The sequence below is a fragment of the Rissa tridactyla genome, chromosome 5 (assembly GCF_028500815.1).
Source record: "Rissa tridactyla isolate bRisTri1 chromosome 5, bRisTri1.patW.cur.20221130, whole genome shotgun sequence".
Taxonomy (NCBI): Eukaryota; Metazoa; Chordata; class Aves; order Charadriiformes; family Laridae; genus Rissa; species Rissa tridactyla.
This window is the reverse complement of record NC_071470.1, coordinates 80,172,019-80,197,135: the sequence shown is the minus strand read 5'-3', so window position 1 is coordinate 80,197,135 and position 25,117 is coordinate 80,172,019. Positions and strand designations below refer to the sequence as shown.

The 25,117-nt window shown below is 38.7% G+C and overlaps 2 protein-coding genes and 1 long non-coding RNA gene across 3 annotated transcripts in view; 2 read left to right on the top strand and 1 right to left on the bottom strand.

Moving 5' to 3' along the window:
- The first annotated feature begins 1,811 nt into the window (after positions 1 to 1,811).
- FABP2 (fatty acid binding protein 2) lies at positions 1,812 to 5,087 on the top strand. Its single transcript, XM_054202123.1, has 4 exons — positions 1,812 to 2,104; positions 2,794 to 2,966; positions 3,546 to 3,653; positions 4,629 to 5,087. The coding sequence occupies exons 1-4, from the start codon at positions 2,038 to 2,040 to the stop codon at positions 4,677 to 4,679; spliced, it is 399 nt and encodes a 132-aa protein (XP_054058098.1). The 5' UTR covers positions 1,812 to 2,037; the 3' UTR covers positions 4,680 to 5,087.
- A 2,948-nt stretch (positions 5,088 to 8,035) lies between these two features.
- LOC128909998 (uncharacterized) lies at positions 8,036 to 9,011 on the top strand. Its single transcript, XR_008466573.1, has 2 exons — positions 8,036 to 8,321; positions 8,649 to 9,011. It is a non-coding gene; the product is annotated as an uncharacterized LOC128909998 (long non-coding RNA).
- Positions 9,012 to 10,565: 1,554 nt separating this feature from the next.
- The window catches only part of USP53 (ubiquitin specific peptidase 53), a 39,522-nt gene continuing 24,970 nt past the window's right edge, over positions 10,566 to 25,117 (bottom strand). Inside the window, exons 14-16 of the mRNA XM_054202679.1 lie at positions 23,116 to 23,189; positions 15,349 to 15,448; positions 10,566 to 14,511 (exon numbers count right to left, since the gene is read on the bottom strand). Coding sequence (XP_054058654.1) covers positions 13,527 to 14,511; positions 15,349 to 15,448; positions 23,116 to 23,189 — 1,159 coding nt within the window. The 3' untranslated portion in view covers positions 10,566 to 13,526. The remainder of the gene's footprint in view (positions 14,512 to 15,348; positions 15,449 to 23,115; positions 23,190 to 25,117) is intronic.

The window sequence follows — 25,117 nt, the reverse complement described above, 5'->3', positions numbered from 1 at the left end:
TAAAAAAGCTTTCTTGAAATGCTTTCATATTTGTTAGATTTCGTATATGCCTGAAAGAATGTGAATAATTCACATTCTTTCAGGCCTTAATTTCCTACTGGATACAACAGAAATCGTTCAAAAGTTGCACTACACCCCTGTCAGAAAGAACCTTTCTGCAGAGACTGTAAAGAGAGTTAATGATTTTGTTAAGCAACAATAAATTGGATGAACTATAATCAGACACCAAGTATTTTTGACTAGGTATATATACTAAATAAATAACATAGATTGACAATGATGACTACAAAGGTCAAGATACACACCAATGCAATAAAAAGAGATAATCTGACTCTAACAGAAAGTCATTTTGCCCGTTTTCTGAGCTGGCTGAAGGGTAAGATGGGCATCCATGACTGGCATAGCACTGGGCATGGGTTATGACACTTTTTGAGACACTGAGTTTGGATTCGGCATCATGCTAGCACAACTACTCACCTTCCATCTTATAGTTAGATGATTTTTACCCAGTTCCAATTACAGGGACTAGCATGTCTATACTTCCCTAAGTCAAATGCCTTGCCCGTACCTGACAATGCTCCAGTTCACAGTCTGATGCGGCATTTCAATTTTGTCCTCCACAAAAGAAGTTAATTCTGGAATTCTTGTATTTATATAGAGGAAGGGTGGTTTTTTTTCTCCAAAAACTATGCCTACCTCTTTGCAAATTTTATTTTAGACCTTTTTTGTAAGCCAAGGTGATGAAAAACTGCATGAAAACGTGGGAAGAAACTGCATGTAAAAACTACATAATAAGACCTAAATGGTGGTGTTAAATAGATATTGTGAGGTACATTCCTCACCGCCATTAAGAGTAAACAGCTGGAACACTTTCCATCTGTCAGGCTTCTTTACCCTGCAAGACGGGAATATAAGAGGTAGGAAGAGGAAAGACCAGGTAGCTAGAACAAGAAGAGCGGCAGGCTCTGCTTCTTCTTAGCTCTCATTTCTAAGATGTTAAAATTTGGTAAGTAGAGTACAATCCATTGCCTGTGTGCTAAGCAAAACCCAATTGGGCATTCAGGATTTACATTTACTTTTTGAAGATAACACATAGCAAAGCTGATGCCATCCATGTGAAGAGAAGAATTATAACCCTAAACTTGGTAAAGACAAAAGCTGGGTCAACAGTTTTGCTCAGTTTCAAGTAGCACCAATTAGAGGGGAAGGGGAGTGGGGGAAGCAGCAGTTAAGTCAGGGAAGACTCACCTTCTGCATTATCCTTGAACAGAAAAAATCTGGGACCTGTGGAAATCAACAGCATCAAGTAAATTGACTTGGCTGCTCATCTTTTTCTGTTGTAGGAATGGATTAGATGCACGTAGCATTCACTGAATGTGTTATAATGAAGAAAATTTGCAGAAACTGCTCAGAATTTTAACTACATATTAAAAAGTGAGCACACGAATACAGAATATCATCCCAGTTTTCACAGCTCAGCACTAGCCAAGAAGCAAGTGGATAGGTTTCTGAAACAACATGCAGACATTCAGTAAATCCTCTGCCCCGTGCTTATTATGTTGAGCAGACCAGATCTCTACCAAATTATAAAAGACAAAGTACAGATTTTTGTTTGGTTTGTTGCATAAATATAGTTCCTCCAGTTGCACAAAGACTCTCCCACAAGCATGAAGATACAAGAGAGACAGAAAATGTCAAGAAATTTTCTTAAGTCTAATTATTGCTTTCACTAGATAGCTGATTTTTACTACAACTCAAACATGGTGAATAAAATGAATGCATTAGCAATTCTTTACTAAGATGAGCAATAAAGATACTGTCACGATTTGGGGGCAATAAGGGAAAGATTCAGCAAGAACTGTGGTTACAACTGGAAATTTTATTAAACTACAGTAAACTTCTCCTTGAAAAGATCAATGCATCAGTTGAGCTTTAGTCAGCCACATCATCCTGTAAATTGCTTTCAAGATAAGCCAGTACATAAATTCTCTTTGCAGAGACCTGTTACTTCAGAACAGTCCTCCTACAGACCGAAACATGGCATTTAATGGTACTTGGAAAGTAGAAAAAAATGAAAACTATGAAAAGTTCATGGAGGTGATGGGTAAGTCTTACTTTTCTAATGCTTTCTACAAGAATAATACCACTATGGCTGAATACAAACTCGAGCTGTCTGTGAACTACCTTCTGGCTAGCCTGCCCTTTTGCTGTTTGCTGCTCTGCCCTTGCATAGTGTACTGCATTTATATCCAAAAGATTCCAAGGGCTTGGGGGGGGCAGGGAAGACACTGAAAAATGTTCTGATTTTAATTACATTATGTTAATCTTAAGCAATTTAAATCATTCCAGCAGATTTATTTCCAGCAGAAGAAAGAATCTCGAAGTCTACATTTGAGGAAAAGGCTCAGAGAATTTGAATGATAAACTTTAAGCAGAATTCTATAGCAAGAATATTATTTTGACAACATGAAACTAGTTTAAAAATTACACAAGGAGTCAATCGTAATTCTTCAATTTTATAAAAACATGAATCAAGTAATTTTAACATCCTGATACTTACTGTAAGTTTGTACAAACTGTGCGTTATACAGATATAAACATAACCGTTCCAGTTGGATAGTGCTTTGTAATATATCTCTACTGGTGAATATAGCCTCAATAAAAAGTGAAAAATAAAAAAATTTGGGTCAGAATGCTGGAATAAGCTCACTTAACCACATAAAAATGACTAAAAAGAAACAGACATGATGCTCTAGGGTTTTTTTTCTGATTAACGTTAATTGATTTTTCTAGGTGTTAACATAATGAAAAGAAAGTTAGGAGCCCACGATAATCTGAAGATCACTATTCAACAAGATGGAAACAAATTTACTGTCAAAGAATCCAGCAACTTCCGTACCGTAGATATTGAATTCAATCTGGGAGTCAATTTTGAGTACAGTCTGGCTGATGGGACTGAACTTACTGTAAGAGACTTTCTATATAATTACATTTTTTGGTATGATAACTTTATGAAGTACAGGTTCAAGATGAATGATTTGTCTTCCTAGTGCTTAATTTAAATTTTACTTTTAAAGTGTGACTGTTCAGGAATGCTTGCAGCTTACATACAAAACCACAACATAGTCTTAACTGTTAATGGTTCAACACCGTACTGTGAAACTCAGGGTTTCACAGAGTGCCCAAAAAGCAGAGCATGTCGCAATTTTCACACCATGAAATCCAGGCAATAGCAATTTTACTTCTTATAATACTCAAGTACACCACCTAGAGTGCAGAGTGGGTATTTATAAAAAATTACTTTGTTGATACAATTAATTAAAATAAGGTGTACTGAGCTCAAAAAAATCTAGCTTGACTATTATGCACTTAAATAAAATAGTGGTTTTATTCAAATTTCATTTTTGAAGCCTTTCCATCAATGTCCAAAAAAGCACTATTACACTGGTTTAATCTCTTCTCAATTTTAAGCATTCCTGGAGTCTTTAAATCAAATCGTTGTCATATCTATTGCAAAACATTTAGGGTTTTTTTTCCCATTATAGGGCGCTTGGAACATGGAAGGAAACAAACTGGTAGGAACATTTACCAGAAAAGATAATGGAAAAGTACTCACAGCATACAGAGAAATCATAGGTGATGAACTTGTTCAGGTGAGTTAAAAAGTCACTTACATATAACTTTACAATATAATTAACTAAAAAAATTTCTGAAAGTAGCAAATATTTTCTTCAAGCCAAATAACCTCATTTATCATTAGCAAAAATTCTCAAGTAATCTATCAAAATTCAACACTAAAATAAAACTCGCAACCTGTGATTTTTACATTTTTCTACCCATGTGAACTGTATCTTATCAATGCATTCTGAAGCCTGTGAATACAAGCTGTATACAGAAGAGATATATACTTAGAGAGATAGCTATATATACATTATGTGTGTTATATATTATATACAGATGTGTTCTGACTGAAGGCCCTTTTCCAAGTGTCCGCCTTGTAAAAGCCTCCTTACCACAGGAGCTTACTACAGGGCAGTGCTGTCAATAGCTGATAAATCCCCTTTTAGAACAAAGTTTGGGGCTGGGGCAGGAATGACGGCACAGAGGGTAAGTTTGAGACAAAAGGGAAATGTTTCACAGCTCTGCAGCAAAGCCAGAAACTGAACTGTAATGTTTTGAGATCCTCTCCACTAGTGGGTCACAAGCTCCTTAAAAGAATATATAAAAAAAAAACACCAACGTTATGGACAGGTGTGAGATTTGAGCCATCAAAAACATGCAAGTCTGACCCTTCAGTGCTTCTTCACACTTCTAATAAAAGCAGTCAGATAGATGAAACTTGTTAAGTAGTGATATTGGAAATATGGCACTTCAACACTTTGGGATTTTTCTGAAGGCTCCCAAAATTGTCCTGTGGTGGTTCAAATGTCTGCGTAGAAAACTTATGCCTATTGACAACAGGCTGCTTTCCTTACATTCCTTTCCTCAGAGCCTGCACAAGGGATGGTAGGCCCCACACAGCTACCAGTCACAATTAATTATATCACCGTAGACCATCTCTCAATAGCATCTGTGAAATTAAACTTGGGAATAGCAGCCACTGATTTTTCTGCTTACTTTCTTAACAGACCTACGTATATGAAGGAGTTGAAGCCAAGAGAATCTTCAAGAGGGGCTGAGTACTTTACCCAGAACCACACCAGAATCAAAAACCAATGAAAAAAAGACCATTTTTCTACATATCCTCTGCCTTTTTTTTTTTTTTAATCCCCTCACAGCACCTCCTAAACTGCAATTTCTTAGCCCTGTTGAAAACACAGGCTAGTTCCTATGTTCACTGTTTTGCCTTGAATAAAAAAAAAAAAAAAATCCGATTACAATTTGATAGAAATGCTAAAATGTTATTTGTATTACCCGAGTGCCGTACTGTAAAAGGCTGCAGAAATTATTTTCTATAAGCAGAACTTAAATATTTTTTCCACTGGTTCTCGTTGGGCAACTTCGCTTCCTTACCATAATATTTATAGATACGCAGTTTCTCTGTGGACTGAATATTGTGTAATAAGGATGGTAAAACCTGCAATAAACCTGACAACACCCAAGTCTCTAAGACTCTTCTATGTAAATATAAATATGGAAAAAAGATGAAATATGGGGTGATAATACAGCTCACTTGGAGGACTTAAATGATATTCCACTGATACTTCGCTCGTATCAATAGGAATACTATAAAGCGCACACTGGTGATATGCAGGCATCTCGCATAAAGTAACTTCATTTTATTTGTTTCTAAAAGCATGACCATGCTTTTAAGCATGCAGATTTTGAGTTGTTTCAATTTATTAGGGGTTCAAATCATTCTGTGCCAGGCAGAGTGTTAGCAGGCTCTGAGTGAGTTTCTTTCAGGACAAGAATAAAAACATTGAAGGTGTCTTTGACAAGATAAAGAATGATTTAAGACTATGTTGACTTCAGACACGTGTTTCTGATGGGTGACAAATACGCACCCCGTTCCGCTCGTGTTGTCCAGTCTGTAAGTGTTATTTTCAACCCAGTCTCACCTGCCTTGAGTTGTGCTGTTTCTTAAGGGTCGCAGAAAAACTGTTTTTAAAGTACCTTGCAAAATTTACTGCCCTGTTTTCTTGGCTCCCCTTGACTTTCTTTTTGCTGGCCATAAACGAATAAAAAAGAAAACCATCTTTTCCTTCAGGTATTTTTACAACCGAATCCTCTCAGCCTATATTTTTGTGGTCTTCGGGGTCTCATAGCTCCCTCTACTGCCAAAATGCCCTCATGACGCCACAGTATTCGAGTTAGGAACGGCATAGATCACCCTTCTGTACGAATTTGGATTTCCTCCCCCAGATATCAATTGTATGCAACTTCCAGTGCAGATATTTTTCACATAATCATCTTTCAGTGGTTAGACATACCACATATATTGCAATGAAGAGAATACTATTTTAAGCAGTCTTTCAGTTTTCAATTACAAAGAGATGTAAAGCTGAAAAGCAAAGCTATGAAAAAAAAACCACAAAAACAAACTACCAAATAAAAACAAGGGCCTCAAATCTGGAAACCACACTATTACATAATTCTGTCTATCTCTAGGCTATTTTGCGTAGCTACTAAAGTCTTTTAAAGAGAGAGGGATAAAGACGAATGGCTTGCAATAAGCTGTATGACAGATTCTTTCAGTCAAGCTATGTGCACTGAAAAAGCAGACTAAACTGTAAAGACAAAACCCTAACCACCAAAGTGCTGTTATAGAGTTTGACCTTTGCTATCAGCTGCATGTCATTATTGCTTCTAAACTGCATAAGAGTGTATTAACAATTACACATCAAAGGTTTCAGGAAACTGGAAAATCCCATTTTATTTCTTTTAGAGACTTTACTGGCTGGAATGAAAGCTGTATTATGTTTCTGAACGTATTCTCTCTTTCTTCCCTGAGTATGCTGACCCTTTAAGTCTTGCATCCTTTTGGTTCAGACAGTCAAACTCTAGCCCTCACCTGGTGTCAATGCATTTACCTCCGCCACACCCAGCCCAGATTTGTGTCATTCATTGGCCGCAATAACCAGTAGCATACGTTTTTTGTCAAATATTTGAGAAATTGTTTTAGTTAATTCTGGATTACATACAAGGCCACAACATGAAAAGTAATCTGGTATTTATTTATTAAAAAAAGAAAAAAAAAAAGAAAATGAAAAAGATGAGAGCTCAAAAGTATTTAACAACTCCAAATACTGCAGACAAATGTGGTCAGCAGCTGTACTTAAAAAAATACGGAAAAATCTTTAAAGACTCAGTCTCCAATACCATAGGAATACAATAGGAAATTGTTTCCTTTGGGGAAACCTAAGTTTCCACAGTTCCTTTTGCTCAAATGAGGTAATACGTATGGTTACAAGACTTAAAGGGGAAGTACTGTCATTGTTTCTGCCCCAAATCTCTATTATTCTTCACCTAACACACATATGCTTGACTGACACAAATTAATCCTTATTTCTAATGGCAGAACTTATTGGCAAGGAAATAGCTATCCCTAAGCGCATACTTATGAGAAGTTAAACTCTGATCAGATACCTGTCCTCTGCATTCTGCAGCAAGTATTGCCTTTTCTCTTAATACGAGGCTAAAAAAGGTTAATAGCTACAATGAGGAAGTTTTTGTTTAGTATACTCTTAAGTTGCTGGTCACAAAGAAAATAACTGCACTCCTTTCAATACCGAGTGAACCGGCTGGACTGAGGGCAGCACATCCCAACTATGAGCATGGCATCAGGCTGCACAGCCTAATTTAATCTCTTCTAGAGCTGCGTGTTGTGTAAATAAAGCACACAGGAGACGCTATCTACATTCACTTTTTCATTTTTGTTTAGGGCGTCCAAACTCCAACTAACCGCCAAGGATAGGAGTGTATCTTAAAAACAATTTCAGTTTTCCTAAACTTCTTCGCAACAGGGTTTCCCAGAAGATCTTTTAGTTTCTTCCAGAGCACCATCCGCTCTCAGGAAGAACCGGTGAATGTTTCTCTCCACACAAGTCCCAGTACAGCTTACTGGAACCAGGCCAACCCAGGGCGCCCGGACCGACCACCTGCTTTACCCCGCACCCCTGTCTCACCTGGCCAAGCGCTCTGAGGACTGGCAGGGAGCGGCAACCAGTAGCGCCCAGGTACTACCGCAGAAATGTCAGTCACCACCTCAGAGGGAGCCTCCACAGGCGCCACTTCTCCCAGGAGAAGCAGGGGCTCCCTCCGCGCCCGGCATCTTTACCACATGAGCCCGCCGTTAGCCCCCCAGCAGCGAGCAGGGAAGGGGCCACCGCGGCGGCAGCCTGCCGGGAGAGCAGCGAGGGAGCAGGCGGCAAAACACCGCCGCCGTCACCGGGTGGCGCCGGAGGCCGCCGCAGCGCCGCTCGCGCCCCAACGGTCACCAACCGCCACTAACCGCCGCCAACCGCCGCCGCCGGCAGGGCGGGGCGCTGCGTGAGGCGACGGGGGCGGTGCCGCCCGGCGCGGGGCGGGGCGTGGCGTGGCGGCGGTACGTGCGCTCCGCTCTCATTGGCTGCCTACCCGGAAGAGCGGCCGGTGCTTACGCGGTGGGCGCCGCCGTCCCGCGACCCCTGAGGAGATGGAGGCGGCAGCGGCGGCGCGGCGGCGGCAGGAGCAGCAGCAGCGGGGCCCGGCGGCGGATGGCGGCCGGTCGCTGTCGGGACAGTCCTACTGGCTAGACCTGTGGCTTTTCGTCCTCTTCGATCTGGCGCTCTTCGTGGTCATCTACCTGCTGCCCTGAGGGCGCCGGGCCCAGGGCCCAGGTCAGCCGCCGCCGAGGCACCGGCTCCGGGAGGGAGAAGGGGCGGCCTAGGGGCGAGCGGAGGGAGGGGAGAAAGCTCCCGTCCGCAGAGACTGGACGGCTTGTGCCTCGCTGGGGTAAAAGGCCTGGAAAGCACAGATATCTCCGAAAAAAAACATGTAAAGCTGATCCCAGACAACCAGTAGTTTGAGTTTTTTAATTTTGACAAAAAGATATAGCATGCGTTCTTTATTAGAAAGTGTGCTCGGTGCTTCTTTAGTGTTTGCTGTGTCTTCCAAGGGACTGTTCCGCACTGCAAAGGTAACCAGGCTCTTTCTGTTCTCTGCAGAGCCACTCTCTCTCCACGGGATGCACCTCAGGAGAACAGGCAGTGGACGAGGAGGAACGTTTGTGCAGTGTGGGCAACTGGGAACACGACTCCACTTGCCTCTGAATGCAAGAGGCATACCTCTACGCTATGTCATAATATATCTCTGGCTGTATCACAAGTATTACCGTTCAGGTTTTTGCCTGTGTCCTGTTTCTGTGTTCTGAATTGTGCCTTAGAGGTCACACAAGACAGCTTGACTGTGCTTTTGTAATTAGTGCCTAAAGGTTTCTTAAGGAGAAATGAACCTATGTATTGTTTGAATAAAATCAACTGAAAGGATGGACTATAGAGTGGCTGAGAATAAAATCCAGCTCTTACGTAGACTGAAGTTGTAACTCGGACCTTTTCCCTCAACGCATGAAGTTTACTCAGCTGTTTTCCTTTCAAAAAGTTAATCATGAGGGTTTGATGCTGTTTGGTTTTCTCTTACACCTTTCTCTCTTTATACCACAGCGCGTATGAGGTGAGCTCCAGCAGTTCCTATGCGTTCTGAGACATGCCAGTGTTTAAGAGCAGTAGCAGCCAACTGGCCTTGCTTACTGATTTAGATAAAAACAGGTTCCTATTTCCTTGCTATAGAGAGTGAAGGAGCAAGCGTAGAAGAACAGCCTTCTTGAGTAGCTGGCAGGTTACATGTAAAGTACCCTCTTGTGTATACCTTCCATGGATGACTGTAAGTAGGCAGTAATAGGTAAGTAATAGGTTTCAGTTTCCATTTGCCCCGTCAAAATTTCCTGTGTCTCACAATAGGGAGACTTTCAAAACAGTATTAAATTGAGGAGTCTCTTGCATCATCAGGAGAAAGAAGAGGAAGCTAAGTACAGGGAGTAGGCTTTTTACCCACTTGGGTATTGGGGAAGACAGTCTTCAACTATGGATGAAGGTGAGGTCAGTTTTCTTGAGTATTTTTCCCTTGTGAATACTAGTTTCTAATTCTGAGACGTACAATTCATGGCTGGTGGGTTTTTTCAGTAATAAATAAAATAACTAGATTTCAGAGACTGAAGTGTAGAGCGTTTCAGTGTCTTCTAAGACATTAAATGAAAACAGGCTAGTATCAGGGTAAATAGGATTTGGACAGGAAAATGAGCATATGCTATCTTTCCCTTATTTTTCTTTCATTGTCAAAGACAGTTCTTCCATTAACAGTAGCTTTCTTTGCGTATCAGACCTATGCTTTAAGAACTGAGACGCCTTTACCTGCTAGCATTTATGATCTTGGCTGCTAGTGCCTACAAAATAAGTCACTGGTTTCAGAGCTCAGCTGTGATTGCATTCTCTAGAATAGAAAAACAGCTTTTCCAGTTTTTAAAATGAAGCTATTAGAGAGATAAATTCACTACTTCCCCCCCGCCCCTTCCCCAACAGGATTTCACCAGGGAAATCTCAAGCAAACAGCTTACTAGGGAAGCACTGTAATGTTGTTCCATTTCTCTTTTGGTAAGGAAAACAGGTGAGAACAAGCCTTAATAGCCTTTAGAAGGTTAAAAGAAATTTCAAAGTGTCTAGTAGTTTGTTTTTCTCCTTCAGCCAGGTCTGACAGACACGGTTTTACTTATCTCAGAAAACTTAAAGCTTACAAAGCGCAGGCTTGTGCTGCATTGCGCTCAAGCTATTTCATATGCTCCTGGAGCGCATGAATGTGTCTATCAAGGCAAGTTTCACTTACCCCTAATAGAGCAAAAGTAGTAAGATAGCAAGACAACTAATGTAACTTATCAGTCACCCAGTCTGTGGGATTATGCTACTAAAATCGCTTTATGAATTTCATTAGGTATCTAGAAACCTAAACAGATTTAACAACCTTATGAACAAATTCTTCAGAAGAATTTTACTATTCATAAAAGGTAACTGAACCACCATCTCTGCAAAACATTCAACCATTCACAGTAGTATTATCTGTCACTGTTTAAAAATGTAGTTCTGGAAAGCCAGCCTTTTTTCTTTTTTTAGAAATATGTGGAATACAAAAAGAACAGAAGACAAAGGTACTTTAAATATTTATCTGATAGCTTGAACAAGCAGAACTTTGCAAGAAAATAATTCTAAAGACTGAAAAATATATTAATTACAAGACTTGTTAATATCTTTAATGTTACAAAAATTGTCTAGGCTCTTATACAAATCTATAGCCAGGAGGAGACATTTATAAAAAAATAAATAGGCACCCTAGGTCAGTTAAAACAAGTTATCACAGATTAGTTAGCAAATATTACGTACGTACATACATACATGGAGTGCAGAGTCAAATATAAAAACAAAGGTGCCTCGATTAGCTGTCTGTTTACTATAATTAAATACCTGGTAAACATGGGTCACATAGAAAGTTGTCCGGTAAGATTGTTTCAAGCAAAGCAAGGAGACTCAAGTACATCTAAATTACTGCAGCTACTTTAAAAATAAGTTTACCAGTTGTGCTTACTGGAAGCCAAGTTCATTGGTATCAGTAATAGGCATTCATATTGCTCATTGTACAGAAGTATGAACATTGCTATGCATGTTTAAAAATAAGTGTTCTAACATCATTCACAGTTGTTGCTGTGCTATTCATACATAAAAATACTGTCATTTCAAATACAAGATTTTTGCAAAACATTTTACAAATTATACATTATTTACAAGTTCCAATAATCTTTGTTTTTACACAAGTATTAGAAGACAGTTTTACTTAACTGGCTATGTATGTTATGTAACATTGCTGGATGAGCTAGAAAAAAAAAAAATCATTTACAGGTTCTGAAATCTCTCTCAAAAATATTACAATTAGGAATCGTCCAGGCTCTTATATTTTCAGGGTTCTTCTGTATTCAACTGATTTTCTTACAAAAGGATAATTTTTTTAAGTTGCTGTTTACCAGCAGCCATACCTAAACATGCATAATTATTTGCACTACGAATTCTAGAATTCTTTTTTTTTTCCCCCCTAAGTGCTACAAGTAGCATTGGTCAAGAAGGTAGAAATAAGATTAATCTGAGATAGCTGGTTTGTTGCATATATCATGTTCCAGTTCTACTGTAAGTTACATGTAGTTTAAAAAAAAAAAACAAACAAAAACCAAAAACTGACCTTGACACAGAATAACCGAAACTACTGTTTTAATGTGCATCTTGGGTAATCACGCTAAATAATTGCCAACATTTGGTTGAAGCATTAGAACTTCTATAAGGTTTATAAACATAAAAAAAGCCTTTCTGACTAACAGTGCAAGTATAAGCAAGAGTGTTTATTATGCATATTTAACCTTCTTGCACTATTTTCATAGCTAAAAGGCATTGATTTTTAGATGTAATCAGCAGCATCCCAAGTTAACACTCAAAATATGAATAACAGTAAAATTTAGCCTTTTCGGATTGTGTCAGGCTTTGCTGACGTTAATTCTCAATTACACGTTGTTCAATGTTAGGATAAGAAGGAAACGGAACTCTAAGCCCCTGCCTCTGACACCACAAGACACAGTGGGTCATTTCAAGCGCTCAGGGACGCCACCGGGGCGAAATCCTCCTTTCCTCCCCAGCCCTCAATGGGACGTGTGCTGGGCCTCAGCACTCACTCAATAGTTCTGTGCACTGATTTAACTACCCAAATAAAGCCAGATAAATCCTCCCCTTTGTTACTGAAGTAAGTCAGGTTAACAAAAGACGTGGCAAGTGCCAGAGCTGCCAAAACTGCAGAGCAGAGAAAGAGAGGAACCTCTTCTTGCCATGCCCCATCAGCCATCACAGCCTGCCTGATCGGCTAATACACAACGTATCCCTGTGTAGGACTGCTCTCAATAGGAAAAACTGTTGTCAGTAAAATCAAATGTCTGATCCCCATTAAACATTGCTCAAAACGTCAAGCTGAACAAAGGAAGTTCAATAAAACAGCAGCATTGACTTGGCATGCAATTGTACAATAAATCAGAACTGAAGAAATCAGAACTGAACGTTAAGTAGTAAATACATCTAAAACCTTACAAAATTAATCTTTCATAGGTGCACGATAACTATATTTTAAAATTAGCATCCTATTCTGCTATATCAGTTTGTATCTTATGTGGTTAAATTTAATTTTAATAAGTTAAAGTATATAGCTTACAGAGTGAACAAATCGATAAATGTGTTTGAAAGTGTACACTAACATAGAGCAGGTGTATTAAGAGGACACTATTACTGCACTTTACTTGGATTCCCTTTGAAAATCTTATTTAACACTTGCAAACCAGAACCACGTTTAAAGAATTACTATTATTAAGGCTTTTCAAATAAAAAGTTAGAAATTCTCTGGGTAAACTCGTATTAAAGACACCTGAAGGTTTGTGAAAGCACAGACTCTCAGAGAAGCCAGCTGAAAAAAAACCAAAACAAACCACGTCACCTCCTCCTGCCTATCAGGACGAATACTGCTCTACTGTAACTACATTTACTGCACTAGGTGGTAATATGTTTATCTCTTTTGTTAGCGTAAGTACGTAGTGACCACAGTCTGAAGGAACACTTTTTAAACTGCAGCTTCTTACAAAATTAGTAACATCTAGTCGGTCCCACTGCTGTAAGATGCATACACCCAAAGGGACCACTTTTAATATAAACTGTAGAAGACAAGCCGAGTAACAGAGGTAAGCATTAAGGCAACTAGAGTAACAAATCAAAGAACCAGAAGTTTAGCACCTCTTCTCCTCTGCTCACCTCTATTTGCATATTCATTTAAACAGTCATAACTCCTAAGCAAAGTACAGTCAACTGGGTACCTAGTCATCACACGCACACACAGATTCAAGGTTTGTGCCCATTTACAGATTACATGAAATGCAAGTCAGATCCAGATTTATATTTTTTTTTTTTTTTTTTAAGAATCTATCTGCTGCAGTGTATGCCTTCCACATTTGTCTTGTACCTTTGCTCGGATGTGGGATGCCTGGGCTCAATAGTAGCATGGTATGTAGCATTCAGTTCTATTCCAGCTGATGGAGAATGCTTTTCTTTGTGAAAGCTTCCGCTATCTGTAAAACACAGCTTGGGTCTCTGATGATATTTCATCCTGTATGTGTCAGTCATACAACTATCCACTGAAAAATAAGTCGTTAGGGATACGCTATCATTTCCATCCACATAGCCAGCACTTGGTCCCGTATGACGAGATCCTTTCTTTAAAAAGTTTTCAGACACAGTCCAAATGTCATTAACTGATAAGCGAGGTGGAGAATCCGGTTTATGAACAAACAGTTCATTCCCTTGAAATGGCTCTTTAAGCCTTTGTTCGTTTGTAAATACGCCTGCTTCTGATGCAGATTTTAAAGGTGTACCTGTTTGCCTTAACAGATTATTTTGCAACACTTCTGTTGGCTTTACATCAGCTGCCGAGTTATTTTCGGATCCCGACAAAGTGTTCTGAGCATATTTCTTTGGGGGTAAAGGGGGAGGAAGATTCTGGTAAACCGCTTCGGGTGCCCAGATTGGATCTGCCCTTCGGAGCGGGTGCCCAGCATGCTCACCGGGAGGGGGAAGCACCACGGGCCTTTCCGACAGGTTCTGCGGCACAGAAGGCGACAACCCCACTTTGTGACCAAATGTTCTCGCGTGATGAGGCTGCAGCTGGGAAGAGGAGTGAAAGTCATTGCTGAGGAGCTTCCTTCCACAGATGCTTTCTGTATAGGGGTGGGTGACGCCATCAGCACAATATACCGACACGTTCATCTTCTCAAACTTGTCTGGGTTAAGCCACTCTGAAGAATTCTGTTCGTTTACCTTGTTCTTACTTTCTGACTTAACAATGTCTTTAATAATTGGCTGCAGAGCCGACGATGGGAAAAATTTCCTATTGGTCTCAGGCATTTCAGCTCTAAAATAGAAAAACACACAGGATGTTAAGTATCCATAAAAATATAAGAAAAAGCTCAAATAACCCAAGGATTTTTATTCTTTTTTCAAAGATGGCCTTGGTAACTGCTTAAATATTTGAACTGACTAGAGAACTGGGATCTGCTTAACATAAAGACATTTGATTAGAAGTTGTATTAAATCACTCCAAGGTTTCTTTCATTTGAAATGTAGAAGTGCCCCAAAAAATCTCTGCAAGACACTGAATATCTGTAAGGTAAGACAGCCCTGAATGTTGAAGGAAGTTATGTCAAGCATGACCTGTGCTCTCTTCTAAGCATCCCTGTGACTCAGCCCGATACATCTACTTTTCAAATATTAGGTATTACTTTTAGATGCTAAATTTGTATTTAGATTTTTGATTTTTCAGGGCTACTGAGCACTTACAGTTCACATTAGAAACAACAGGTAAATAGCAGCAGCTACTAAACAGAAATTACTTTTTTCCTCCCCTTCCATCCAAATTTTTCAAAACTTATTTGTGGTTAGTGCACTAACCACAAATTGGTTAATCACTACCTGTTGTAGTATGTAAACTCAAACCAGAAAAATATTAAAACACTTTGCTCTGGTAAGACGGTTTAAAACAACGTAAGCGATTTGGTTCCACTGACAGCATCAAAATTAAAATAATAACAGAGGCATTTAAACCTATCAATTACGTAAAATACAAAAGGCACTGTCTGTCAAAAGTATTCAATACCTTAACTTTTGCATGCTTAATATTGATTGCTATCACGTAACAGAATTCAGTATTTCTTAAACTAGTACATAGTAAATTAATGCCAGTATTAGTTACCTCTTTACTGGAGGACTCGGCACGCGCAAATGTAATTCTGTCGGGAAATTAACATGAGGTTTGTAGTTAACTTCTGAATTCATCTGGTCTTTCCTCAAGTCTGGGGGTAGAAAAAAAATATTTTAAAATAAGCATAAATACAGTCCAATTCCTTCTTTGTAATTCCTCAGAAATTACAAAACCAAACAAAATAGAACACAACAGTGCAATTCTTTTCAAGATTTGACATCGATCAAAGTGACATTGATCAAAACAGCCATTTTGAAGCCCATCTGTCACAGGTCAGATTTATATTAATCCAAAGTAATCTGGATGAAATGTTGTTTGGTTGGTTTTTGGTTTTTTTTTAATGTTACCAGAAAATAGGTAATTACCACAATTTTGAAGTCTTATAGACATTTTTCAAGATCATTTTAACATTTCATCTACCTAAAAGCAGATTTTCAAAAGCAGCATTTTCTAAAAGCATGTTTATTTAAACATCCAAAGTCATTTAAATTACAAAATAAAAACTAGTTATGATTTATGAAATTTCAGATCATGTAATAACAATTAAATTGAGTGAATACTGTAGGGGTTGGGGGGCGTTTTGCTTTTTTGTTGTTACTTGTGAGGTTTTGTTTGTTTGGTTTTTTTTTTTTTTTAAGAAATACACTATCTTTGAAGCAGATTTTAAAACTTCGAGCAAACCACAGAGTTGGCAGAGCTGCTGAGCAGACAGAGAGCACTCTCAGACACGTGTCCCCAGCGCACACCATGAGAGCGCCTGGGCCAGCACCTCTACGCTCGTGCTCTAGAAGCTCCTTTTATTCACAAGCGAAGAATCATTCTCTAAAAATACACAACTTCTCAACAATGCAGCTCCTAATTAACAGCAAATAAAGGAAGCACTGAAGTATCCACGTCGACATCACATAGAATAAAACACTCTCTTGGCAAGTGACAAGCGACAGTCTATTTGTTTAGAGATAGATATTAGAAGTCTTCCTAATGCAATGATTGGCCCACTATAACCAGTCGCCTGCTTTGAAGCCATTCAAAAGACCTCTTATTTTGTGTATGTGTAGACTAGATTCAGAACTACCATGCCTATTTCAGAAAAAAAGGAATTAAATTCAAAAGAGGGAACATATAATGCCCGATTTCTAGTAGAATAATCTCACGTTCAGTAGACAGTACTTAGCCAATTTGCAATGGGATAACACAGGCTGTTCCACGCTTTCATCAACAAAAGATACAAAAAATTTGTATCTATTCTTGGAAGATCTAACCTTACCAAGATAAATTTTTTTTTAATTCACTTGTTATTTCCCCAAGTTTAAACAAACTCTTGGAACGTTTGACTCGTGAACAAATGAGTCCAAAACCCCAACAACAGAAAAGAACGAAACTAAAAATACCTTGGGCGATGCTGTTCAGTGATACTTGTTTTGAGGGTCAATATCCGCCCTATCTCTAATTGATGAATGATTAAAGACACTAAATCTTTGTCAAAGAACACAGGTTGCAGAAGCTAAAAAGGCACATAGCACAAGAGTCAAAGACCCCATGTGGTTTTCCTTTGGGCCTCAAAATGAAAAAAGAAAATACTAATCTTGCTACTCCAGCATGATAAACAATACCACAACCTCAGAAAAAACATTATGGGAAAATCTTGTTACTGAATGAGCCCATGGGACACCGGCAAGGGACAAGTAATTAACCCGAAAGAAGGTTCTAAATTGCCCCAGTGAGCCACGGCATCGGGGCTAACTAATACTGAGGTAGTATTTCAAACAGAAAACATTCTATTCTGCTACAAATTTTTTTTATGAATTGTAAATTGCTTTACTGTAAAAAAAAAAAAAAAGCACAGGCTCCGACACATATTTCCTGTGAATATTTCCAATTCCGTATTTAATCTCAGTCCCAACATCAGGACACAGTCCTAAAAATGAATTAGTTAAATAATTTGCTAGATTAACTGTGTCTGAAGCTACTGTTTTTATCTTTCAGACTTTGAACACATCGACTTTTATACAAGAGCATGTCCACTTAAAAAAAAAATTGCAAATAAATTGCCCATACAACTGCTCTTTAATTTTCCAAAGCGCCTGATGTGAAGATTACGGATCTTAATTTTTTTAATTATTTTTACTGCAAGGAATTTAGCCGTTTCAGCCCTTCCACGAGGCAGTATCACACTCGGGTCAGGAGGCGGCAGCAAAGGTTAATAAGCTGCTTCCTTGGGGTGACCACAGCACACGTTCAGCCAAAGCCGCTCAGCGATACCAGGTGGTTTGTGCCTTCAGAATTCCAGCTAACTTAAAAATAGATGTGTTATTTTCTCTTCTGCTGACAGGACATCCATGCATGGTTAAAACCAGACGCAGACTCGAGTGGGAGTTTTGGCTCCATGTTCTTTGCAAACCTAAATATGGGACGGTGGAGCACTGTGCGACGCTGGAGCCTGACATCCTTATCAATGGGGCATAAAAAGCCTACCCATAAACAAGATGTAAGTGGTTTCTCAAGTACAAGCCTGTCTGCTTTTAAGATTTAGGAACATCTATTTTCACATCTGAATAGCTAATCTAGATTTTATTTAGATTTTCAGAAGATTAACGACCATTCTACAGCCAACAGGCAGGACAGACAAGTTCTCCTCTAGTATCTCCACTTTCACACACAGAACAGAACATTTGCAAAAACCTGCAAAGCCCAATTTTGGGGAGGGAGGCAAGGGGGGGGACCAACAACCTCCCCCCCCAACCCACATTAAATTCCATTTCCTTCTAATGTGTTTTAGCGGCATGTTTCCTGTACTTTTAATTACCTGATTTTTTTTTTATTTTTTTTTTTCAAGTTTCTGATACAAACTCAAGGTATAATACTTTTTGTAATAAGTGCCGTGGCAAATTCCTCTCCCTGAACCCAGACATTTTTCTGTATTCCACTGAAATGACAGACGAACTTACTGGAAGCTTTAGAAATGTGGAACAAAAACACGTAGTCAAGAAGGTAAACACATTATAACTTGTCCAAAATAGAATATTATTTTTAGAAAACAGTGACCATCTTCAGAAAAAAAAAATTCCTTATATTCAAGAAATTGTCTTGTGGGAGCAACATTCTGCTGCAAAACATTTCTTATATATTCATTAGTAGATTTCCCCCCCCCCCCATGGCTTTAAACATCTGGAAAAAATGAAAATAAAGTTCCACTGTTGTTTTTTTTGGGGTGAGGTGGTACATACTCGCATATGTGTCAGAGTTTAAATAAGTTCTGAAGTGAAGCAACAGTCAACAAAGAACACCAGCTATTGCCCTCTCTTCATTCTGATCTGCCTGTCTCAGGAGTTCATGAGGCCTTTGCTTTAAAACCCAATCCTGAACCTTTGCATCATCTATTTCAAATTGCAAACTTCTCACATTAACAAACTGAATTACAAACGTGGGACTGCTTCACATTTCAGTCTTCACAGGCTGTTTGACTACATTTGGAAACCTTGAAAGTTTAGAGTTTGGTTTGGAGTGTGTTTTTTTTAAACTAAAATCTTTAATCTGTCATTTAAAGACGCTCCGGAAAAGCACTTATTTGTTTCTGTTTTACATTAAGTTCATAAAGCAGCTGCATGCTTTAATTCACTACTCAGGTCTTCAAACATGACAGTTACACACATTGACCGTACCACAAGGTTAACAACTGATTTTCTTCAGTACAGTTGCGTATTTTAAATTCTTATTATAAATGTATGGTTTTCCTAAGATGATGAGTTTTCTTTTTCAGAATTATAGTTTGTTTCTGGTGCTTCCTGAAGTGACAATTTCGCAAAGGCAGTTTGGATTCTTCATTATGTACTCACCAGAGTTTCAGAATGACTCCAGATTTCAGTTTGAGTTGTCTCATGCTATTGAGCTGAATAATTATTAAAGGGAAAATGTCTGGATTCGTAATATTACAAACGCTGCTTTGCAATTATTTTTCAAAGGGAAGCAATTATTCAGTTAAGGCATTGATTCCAAGTGCATCCTTTTCTGAGATCACTGAACAGGCAGCTTTTAATACCACATCTTAAACAGGAGGCCATCAAGCACTCGGCCAATTTTAATCACACTGCTTATTCTACTGACGGGTTCGTTCAAGAATAAAGTGCTCGGAGCTCTGGGGGGTGGTAGAAGGGGAAGAATCTAGGAAACAGGGCTTTGAGGATTTAATTATTTATTTTTTTTTTTCCCCTTAACCCTCCCAACAGCAATGCCTTTTATTGAAACTGTCCGGAGTGGCAATTTCATGAAGACATCTGTGCCTTAAGAATCGGGGAGGGCTGTCACGAAAGCCACTAAAACCCCTTTATGATCGAAAATGAATTATCAGTAGCTGGCACATGTGTCGTCCCAAAGCAGGGTTGTTTACCCGCTCTGCTCTGAAAATCCATCAAAAAGGTTTTACAGCCCTTTCCAGCTTCCAAGAAGTACAGTCGTCTTTCTTCAACTTGAAGAATGTGAGGTTGGAAGTTCTGCCCTCACACGGTTCATGTCACATGTTCTTCATAAACCAAAAAAATTAGCCCCCGCAGTTTATCAAGTTCAAACTTCATAGAGACTAAATCATTGATATAAATTAAGAATATTATATCTGCTTACTTAATATCCATGTTTTCCTGCCAAAATTGGATCACAGAAACTAGGGATTGGCCTTGTGGGACGTTTGCCTCAGCACTACAGTTATCTACTGCTCTACTACGCCAGTGAAAGAAGCAGCCATTTGATCTGCATAACCACTGTGTGATCCAATGTTACTATCTTTATAATGCTCTAACAATAAGTTTATTTTTGTAAGTCAGGGACAGAATTCCTCAACTGCTGAACAGTAGCCTTATTCAGCTCCACTTAAAAATGAGGGACTGGTAAAGCACAGTTAAACAAATGGTGGGCGTTAATTAGAAGGCCAACGTTATTTCCATGAGAAGTTTACCACACAAAAAACCCACCCAGAGATATTTTTTCAAGTTGCCATGGAGGCTAGCAAAGATTTCTTACATACCATTCCTCTGTCAGAAAAGACGGGGCATTTCTTTCCTAAAATACTGTTTTCTAGCAGTCCATTTGGTATTTACCTACCAATCTATGCCTTGTTCATAATATTCAGAGCTATAACATAAGATAATACAACTGATACCTGTAAGTGACTACTGTCCTTGCTAAAGGTGTCCTGACACTTTTTAGATAACCAAAAAACAGTTTAAATAAATCTTTAACCCCACATACATGTGAAATGATCAAATTCTTCAGGTATCTTTTCAGTCCCTTAATCATTTCCACTAAAATGATTATTTTCCAAAACATGCACTCATGTGAGAACATCACATTTGATTTAGAATACAGACATTTTTGTTATGAAACTATTCAAAAGTTAGTTACTGAATTAGAATAACTGAATAGACGGGATCTTATCATCAATGTTTTATGATAACTCTAGGGATCACCTGGAATCACTACACTTTTTTAAAGAAAACGTACGATGGACGTTGAAAGCTTTAAGTATACTGAAGGGTACAGGGTTCTCTCCAGAGAATACTCATTATAAAGCTCAAACATTGTTGGAACCCGCCTATTTTTCATTCTGACGGTCCTTTATGTATTTGCCACTGGTGTGTGTTCGGTTTTTTGCTATCCAAGCGTGGGGTTTTTCCCCATTCGTGTGAGTACAGTATAGGACAGAACTAAAGCAGAAGTGGTGTCACGCAAAACCAGATCTTTGCATTCCATGCAACATCAATTTGGGCTTTGTTTGTTTTTGTTGCCAAAATAAACAAACATCAAATTAGTTCTCTTTCTACAACCAAAATATGACAAAGAAAATACTTATGGCAACCCCTCCAATTTATGTCTTAGAAGAAACTATACTATGCATTATTTAAAAAGTAGTATTGTATCTCTGAAAATCAAACATTTCCTGGGGAAGTGGCCTAATATTTATTGCAACTCTTTGTACAAGCACCATTCCATTGTTCCAGCAACAGCAGATAATGATTTTGGCTGGCCTCACGCTGACCTATAATATTTATATGCCAAAGCATTTATCAACTTTATAAAAACCCAACAGACATATTACTATGTAAAAGGAAGTAGATTTCCTTATTACAAGTGTTTCTTCCTGATATTGCTTCATATCTTGAAGGAAAACAAGTGTTACCAAAGTCCACCCAGACATTTAAAAAAAAAAAAATCTTCCTTAGTATTCACCAAGAAAGCTCATGGAAATGCTTTTAGGGAAAACACAGGGAGTGAAAAAAATTACTATGAGTTGGGTTTTTTTGTTGGTTTTTTTTTTGGTGGGGGGAGGCAGGGGTGGAAGGGGGCAGGCAGGGAAGGAACATGCACAGTTGCTTAAAAAAAAAAAAAAAAAACACAACACAAAAACCAAAATACACATTAAACTGAGAAATATGCTCCCAAAGCAGAATATAAGCAGCAGAATTATATTTAATAATTTCATTTGTATTAAAAAGAAAGCATCGATTACGGTTAGCGAAAATGAATTATACTGGATGTTTTATGCCAGCATAGAGTAAAAATCACAGAATCCTCAAATAATAAAATGGTTTGGGAAGGGACCTTAAAGACCATCCAGTTCCAACCCCCCCTGCCCTGGGCAGGGACACCTCCCACCAGCCCAGGTTGCTCCAAGCCCCGTCCAACCTGGCCTTGAACCCCTCCAGGGATGGGGCAGCCACAGCTTCTCTGGGCAACCTGCGCCAGGGGCTCACCACCCTCACAGCAAAGAATTTCTTCCTTACGTCCAATCTAAATCTACACTCTTCCAGTTTAAAACCACTGCCCCTTGTCATGCTGCTACAGGCCTTGGTAAAGTCACTAACACTGGGGAAAAACAGCCTTTTCGGCTCTTGTACAGAGAACCTACACCAGCCAGCAGCAGGAGAGGAGGACTGTGGCAAGAAGACTCATTGTACAGAAGCAGAGAGCTACTGCTGCTGCTGCTACTGTCATAACACAAACAATTTTCTACACATGATGGTGGAGCACTAAAAAAAACCCCAGCCTCTCCACTTGTGAACCCATATATCATGGCAGATAGCTAGGAATCCATTTACACTGTACATTTGCCCTACAAGAAAGCCAAGAAACTGAATAAATGAAGGTGCTTTGTGGAACAGAATGCTTTAACTGTATTGCTTTTTTCAGGGGCATTTATCGAACTGCTCCTCCATCAAATTTCCATCAAAATGTACCAAGAAGGGTTACAAACACTTTCCATCTTTATCTGTCAGTCTAGCTCACTGAAAAGGTTAAAAATGTGACCAAGAACAAAATTTGGAACTCACCATGGAGGCAAAACACCCCACAAAACAGATTTCTTTCGCCTTTTTAAAAGACAGAGTACACAGGCTATGGTGAGTCAGCAAGAGAGCTCTCTACTGAAAAAGGAATATAAAAAACCCTACCACCATGGCCAAAACAGCCACAAATTCCATGCCAATTTTCTTCTAATTCACCTAAATACAGCCAACCTGATACACAAATTGTCTAACTTTGAAATATTTGATTATGGATTGTAAAAAAAAAAAGCAACGATAAATTGTATTTACATTTTTCAATTTTATGAAATTTCATTAAATTATGCAGCAAAACTATGAAATACAAAAGGCTAATCAGAAATCTGTCCATCTCTTGTGTGATATTAGTAAGTTGGTATTAAAATTTTAGTACATCTAAATTAGTTTTAGAAAACTTCTTATTCTTTATAGAAGTTAAAGTTCTTACCATAAAAGTTTCTGTTCTGCTGGGATACTGAAGGTAACGCATTGTCAGCTTTTTTGGTTGACAAGTTCAGTTCGCTGCAAAAGAAGCAAAGATGTAATTTGGAGGCTTAAACTATTGACGTATGATCACAAACTTCATCGCCTTGAGTGCATACAAGCATAAAAACTTTGCTTGTGTGAAACTGACTCGTTATCATCACCGTCACATTTTTTAGTAATACACACACTTTCCAGAAGATAGGTAAGATAGCAGGGATGGCCCTTTAATACTTTTGACAGCCCTCCCACACGCGACAGGCTGTGCTGATGCAGAGAAATTCTGGATGACCTGAATCCTTTAATATGGACAGGTAAAAAACATACACTTTGCAAGTCTGCTGTTCCCAATTTGTTCCAGAGATTGGATGCCCACTTATCCCAGCCCTACTCTAGAGTACGACAGCGGGATGCCTAATACGCAGCACGTAAAAAGCAAATTTTCTTGATCCTGATATCACATCAGTCTGCTTAATAAAAACAGTTGGTTCCCAAAGTTAACAACAATAGAACAGTGATGTGTCATCTGTGAGAAAGAAACGCCAACTGCACTTCTTCTCATTGTAAACTAAAAAATACCATAAAAATTTCAAAAGAAGTGCTTGTTAACAGTGATCACCAAGAAAGCGTGACAGTTTTGAACAGTGTTTACTGTAGTGATTTTCAAATGGAAGACACCATTGGCCACCTAATTCAATTTATTAGTAGGTTTTAGCTAAAATGGCACTTTAGCGCAGAAAAAGAATACTACCCATGCCGTACCACATGGTTTCCAATTTATCATCAGTATCGCTCATCTCTGAAGCGAACACATTTTTCAGTGTTAAGAGTTTACACCCTGAATATTTTGAAGTTAAACATATAGCAGCATCTAACTATGACAAGCTTAAGTCTTCTAAAAACCACAAAAATCTCACCAGTATCAATCAGTATCTTAAGTACATGCACCCTGTTAGCTAATATTTTATCGTGTCCATTTTCCCAGTTTGACATTTTGCTATTCACTAGTAGTTTGCTATGACAAACAAACATCATTCTTTTAAGTTGTGATTGCCACGTGGTCTTTCATTCATAGGGATTTTAATTTAAAAACTTTTTCTCAAACCAGAAGAAAACTGGAAGATAGTAAATCTTGCTGATTTTGCTTTCTTGCAGTTTCCAAAATAATCAAGAACATCTCAATTCATACAGAAGCTGTATTTTGATTGTTCTCAATAAAAAAAAAAAATTGTTTTGATAACTTGCTACAATACTTTATGAAATGAGCTTTAAAATTTTGCATCTCTGCTTAGAGAAGTCAGCGCCTTTTCATTTCCTGATATTCGCTATTGTCTTCCCCTGTAAAACAACTCTTCATGAAAATATACGCCCAAAATTTTGCTCAAATCTAGCAAATGTTTACGACTAGGCTTGGTCTCACAACTGTACTCTTTCATTTTAGGGATATAAACAAGATTCAAAAGAAGAATGTATGGGTTCTAGTAGGAACTCCATTCCACATACAGTTTAAGACACACAATACAGAAAACCACATGTGGAAGGTCGATAACTTTATATTTCACAGCACCACGTAATCATTTAAGTTGGAAGGGTCCTCTTCAGATCATTGAGTCCAACCCCCCTTGCTCAAAACAGGGTCAACTACAGCGGGCTGCCCAGGATCATGCCCCAGTTGGGTTATGAGCATCCCCCCAGACAGAGATTCCACGTCGTCTCTGGGCAACATACTTGTTACTAGCGAGCATACTAGTTCTTAGGAAGTTCAATAAGATTTGGCTACTAACCATATTTTTGGCCAGTTTTAGTAGTTTTACACTTTTCTGCCAAGGTTTCTTTCAAACAGGTCGATCACTTATCAAGTGATCCATTTATATCTGAGGCGTTCTAGAAAACTGAATTTCAGAACAATGACTAGTAACAGCGTACAAGATTCACCTACCGCCATTCCCATCTCCTGGTCGCTACAA

Coding starts and splice junctions, on each gene's coding strand:
- FABP2 (XM_054202123.1), top strand. CDS start 2,038: ATGGCATTTAATGGTACTTGGAAAGTAGAAAAAAATGAAAACTATGAA. Junction 2,967..3,545: donor CTGATGGGACTGAACTTACT/GTAAGAGACTTT, acceptor TTCCCATTATAG/GGCGCTTGGAACATGGAAGG. Junction 3,654..4,628: donor TAGGTGATGAACTTGTTCAG/GTGAGTTAAAAA, acceptor CTTTCTTAACAG/ACCTACGTATATGAAGGAGT.